A 3,746-nucleotide genomic window follows, 5' to 3' on the forward strand; every position below is an offset into this window, starting at 1 on the left:
TTGGATAGATTCATTTATACATTCCAAGGCATAGTATCATATATATCATTCCAAAGTATACCTCAACACTTTTTTCTCGTATTTGACTTTGCAATTATAATCAAGAAAACCAAGAACACCAAGATCGTACATAACAGGGACGGTTCGTTAACTGTGGAGGTAACATCACCTAATTCTACTTGATTGCGAAGATCATATTTATTCTTCATTGCCACATGGTAAATGTATATTCTTTTAGGAAACAAGAGAAGCAAAGTCAACTAATAGGCCCAACCACAAGGTTTTATTAAAAAGAACTTGATACATAGGTTGAAAATATATGTATGATGTAGACAAGTAAACTACTTATATTTTTTCAAATAAATTACTTGGTCCATAGTAATTTACTTGCTTTTAATATAAGTAAGTTATTTTGAAAATTTTCCAATAAATATATATATATACACTAAAAATGCATTTTATGTGGACCGTAGAATTTTCCTAATAACTCGGGTTCCATGCATGTCTCTCTGACTTTCAGGAAGTTGCCACGACACGCGCCGTACCTGCGCATGGGAAGAGCAACTGACCTTTTGGAAAATATCTAGCCGACGTGGATTAAAAAGATGATGAAAGCGGGGCGAAGTGGGCCCTACCTTAAATATCACACCCATGCCGATTCTCGCCACGATACCTCCCCCAACTCACAATAAAGAAAGTGCTCTTCGGTCCTCCCTCCTCCCTCCATATGTTATATTAAACAATTTCAAGCTAAAAAAATATTTAAAAAAATGCGGCCAACTCGCAAATGCCTCCCAACAAAATATTAATCTGTAAATGAATAATAACCAATTAATATACTTTTTGAAGGAATTTATGAATTTATTGCGGGATCAATTTTCACTTTTAAATATCTTGATTGGTTGTTAAACATCCAAATGGATCAGTAAAACTTACTCGTATTTGCTCACTCTCCCTTGACAACCATGAAAGTTTAGATTTGATTCTCGTTATAAAATTACACAATGCTTTTTATTTGTTAGGTTTTCAATTCCCTTATATTAGACTCATGGATGTTATTGTAATCATGAAAAATAAATAATTTCTTCCCTCATTTGCAACACATATAGTGTTAGAAATTTCATTGGACTCCGACTAACTTAAGTTAAAGCAAATTGTTCTACTATGGGTAAAATTCTTTTGATCCAATTATTTTCATTAGACCTTTTTTTGAGAAAGTAGAATTTTCGTAATATTAACTTAGACTAAACCAATACAGACATTGATTTGATTTTAATTGCAAGGTATTCTCAACGGATTTCAAACTCTTATATTGCAGGGGAAGTTGGCTCACATTTTGCTAAATTTACATTTGAGATAATTTTAGTGGTTGAAACTGTTCTAATTTTAAATACTTATTTATGAACAATTTCAAGATATATATTTCTATTCATATATAAATAGAATTTCGGCAGAAGTTAAAGAGCTCGCTGCTCTGTTCTCTCCTCTCCCTCTCTTCCCTTCCTTTTCTCCTTCCTCATTAGACGAACAAAGGGAGTCCACTACAAGATCAAACACGACCCCGACCCAACACCAAGACAGGAACTCTAAAACCTCAGCAGCAGCTTTCCCTCCTTCCATCCCTGCAAGGACACCTCTGAATTAGGGAGGAGGTGTGCATGGGAGTATGGAGGCGACCAACAGCAGCAACATCGTCGCGCCGTTCGTCATGAAGACCTATCAGATGGTCAACGACCCGTCCACCGACAACCTCATCACTTGGGGCAGGGCCAACAACAGCTTCATTGTCGTCGAGCCCCTCGACTTCTCCCAGCGCATCCTCCCGGCCTACTTCAAGCACAACAATTTCTCCAGCTTCGTCCGTCAGCTCAACACCTATGTGAGCTCCGTCCCGTCCCACCAATCACAACTTTGATTGATTGTGTGATGGGTTTTCTTATCAGTTTAAGCTTTTGGATAAGTCGATTGCCCTTTGTTTCTAATGATAAGATTTTGCGCCGGGCAGTTCCCAATCGATTGTCTATTGATTACTGGTATTTTGTCCTGCTTGTTGGAGCATCGGCCTATTGGCTTCGGTCATGACGTACTCACATCGTTTTTTTTCCTACCTATTTAGGGGTTTCGGAAGGTGGATCCCGATCGGTGGGAGTTTGCGAACCAGTGGTTCCTCCGGGGCCAGAAGCACCTGCTGTCCAACATCGTCCGCCGGAAACACAGCCGGAACGTGCAGTACAAGAGCGAGCTCGACATGGACGAGGAGGAGCTGCTGGTCGAGATTGCCCGCCTTAGAGACGAGCAAAGGGCGCTCGAGGAGGAGCTCAAGGGCATGAACCAACGGCTCGAGGCCACCGAGCGGCGGCCCCAGCAGATGATGGCCTTCCTCTGCAAGGTCGTCGAGGACCCGGACTTGATCCCGCGGATGATACTCGAGAAGGACCTCAAAGCCCGGAACCAGCTACCCTCGGGCGAGAAGAAGAGGCGGCTCATGATTAATAACAACCCCGCCTCCTCGTCATCTTCCTCGAGCATGGCGGTATCCAGCTCCATCAAGAGCGAGGAGGAAGATGACGGTGCAATCGGAGTGATCTCCTCGCCTGAGGTCGGGTATGACATGGATAACTTCTGCCACTCGTCTTCCCCGCCGATGCCGGCCCCCTTACAGTCTTATACGGCGGTCGGTTACAGTAATACTCCGCGGCAGGGGAGCGCGGGGCAGTTTGGGTATTTCGCGGAGATGGGGACGGAGGAGGCCAGTCCCCGACCGCCACCGCCTTATCCGTTTTCATTGTTAGGGGGTGGCTTTTAATTAGTTTGCTTCACGAGATTTATCTTGGATTCTATCAGTCTGTATTAATTATTTATTTTTCGTTCCTTTTTTGGGTCTCCTTTTTCTCCGTTTTCTTCATCAATGTATACATTAAAAGAAAACATCTAAATTACGCTCTTAATATTCTGTCCATGTCAATAATAAAGACTAGAAAGAAAATGAAAATATTGATTGGATGTGTTTTTTTTTTTTTTTTGCCTTTTGTGTAATTTTCTGCGGCAGCCGAGTAATATCCCGATCGGTTTGCTCATATGTTGGGATAGTTCACCTACTCGAACAAATTAACGATAAGCCTGTTGCCCTTGTTCTGCGAAATTTAGTTGTGATACGTATAATCATCCAGTCCAGTATATAAGGATAAGAAATTCGAGTGAATAGACAATTTGGTCCTTGACTTTTTACGATTATATCAATTTGATTCCTAATTTATTTTTTATATTAATTTGGTCCCTGATTAATTTTTTACATCAATTTGATTCTCGTTATATTATTTAGGTCCCTCACTTTATAAAAATTGCATCATTTAGGTCTCTCACTTTGTAGAATTTGTATCATTTTGGACCTAAAATGAGGGACTTAAATGATATAGTTTTGCAAAGTGAGGGACCTAAATAATATGACGAGGACCAAATTGATACAATCGTGAAAATTTAGGAATCAAATTGATGTAAAAAATAAGTCAGTAATCAAATTGACGCAATTATAAAAAAGTCAATGGCCAAATTACCTGTTTACCCTTAAGAAATCCTCGTCGTATTTACAGAGACAAACCTCCTCAAACGCGCATCGTTACTGGATCTTTAGCTAGCTACGCTTAGGATTACTGCCAATCTTCTTCAAGCGCATCAATGGATGCATGAGGTGAATTGTCATACCAATATTATCTTGAACTTATCAGCCGACGCGCCGAAAAATTCTA

General features: G+C 40.5%; 1 protein-coding gene across 1 annotated transcript; it reads left to right on the forward strand.

The window, feature by feature from the left end:
• Positions 1-1,454: 1,454 nt before the first annotated feature.
• On the forward strand, positions 1,455-3,015 carry LOC116194719 (heat stress transcription factor C-1). The gene is made up of 2 exons (XM_031523607.1): positions 1,455-1,879; positions 2,117-3,015. The coding sequence occupies exons 1-2, from the start codon at positions 1,667-1,669 to the stop codon at positions 2,804-2,806; spliced, it is 903 nt and encodes a 300-aa protein (XP_031379467.1). The 5' UTR covers positions 1,455-1,666; the 3' UTR covers positions 2,807-3,015.
• The last annotated feature ends 731 nt before the right edge of the window (positions 3,016-3,746 follow it).

Source organism: Punica granatum, chromosome 2 (genome assembly GCF_007655135.1).
Source record: "Punica granatum isolate Tunisia-2019 chromosome 2, ASM765513v2, whole genome shotgun sequence".
Lineage (NCBI taxonomy): Eukaryota > Viridiplantae > Streptophyta > Magnoliopsida > Myrtales > Lythraceae > Punica > Punica granatum.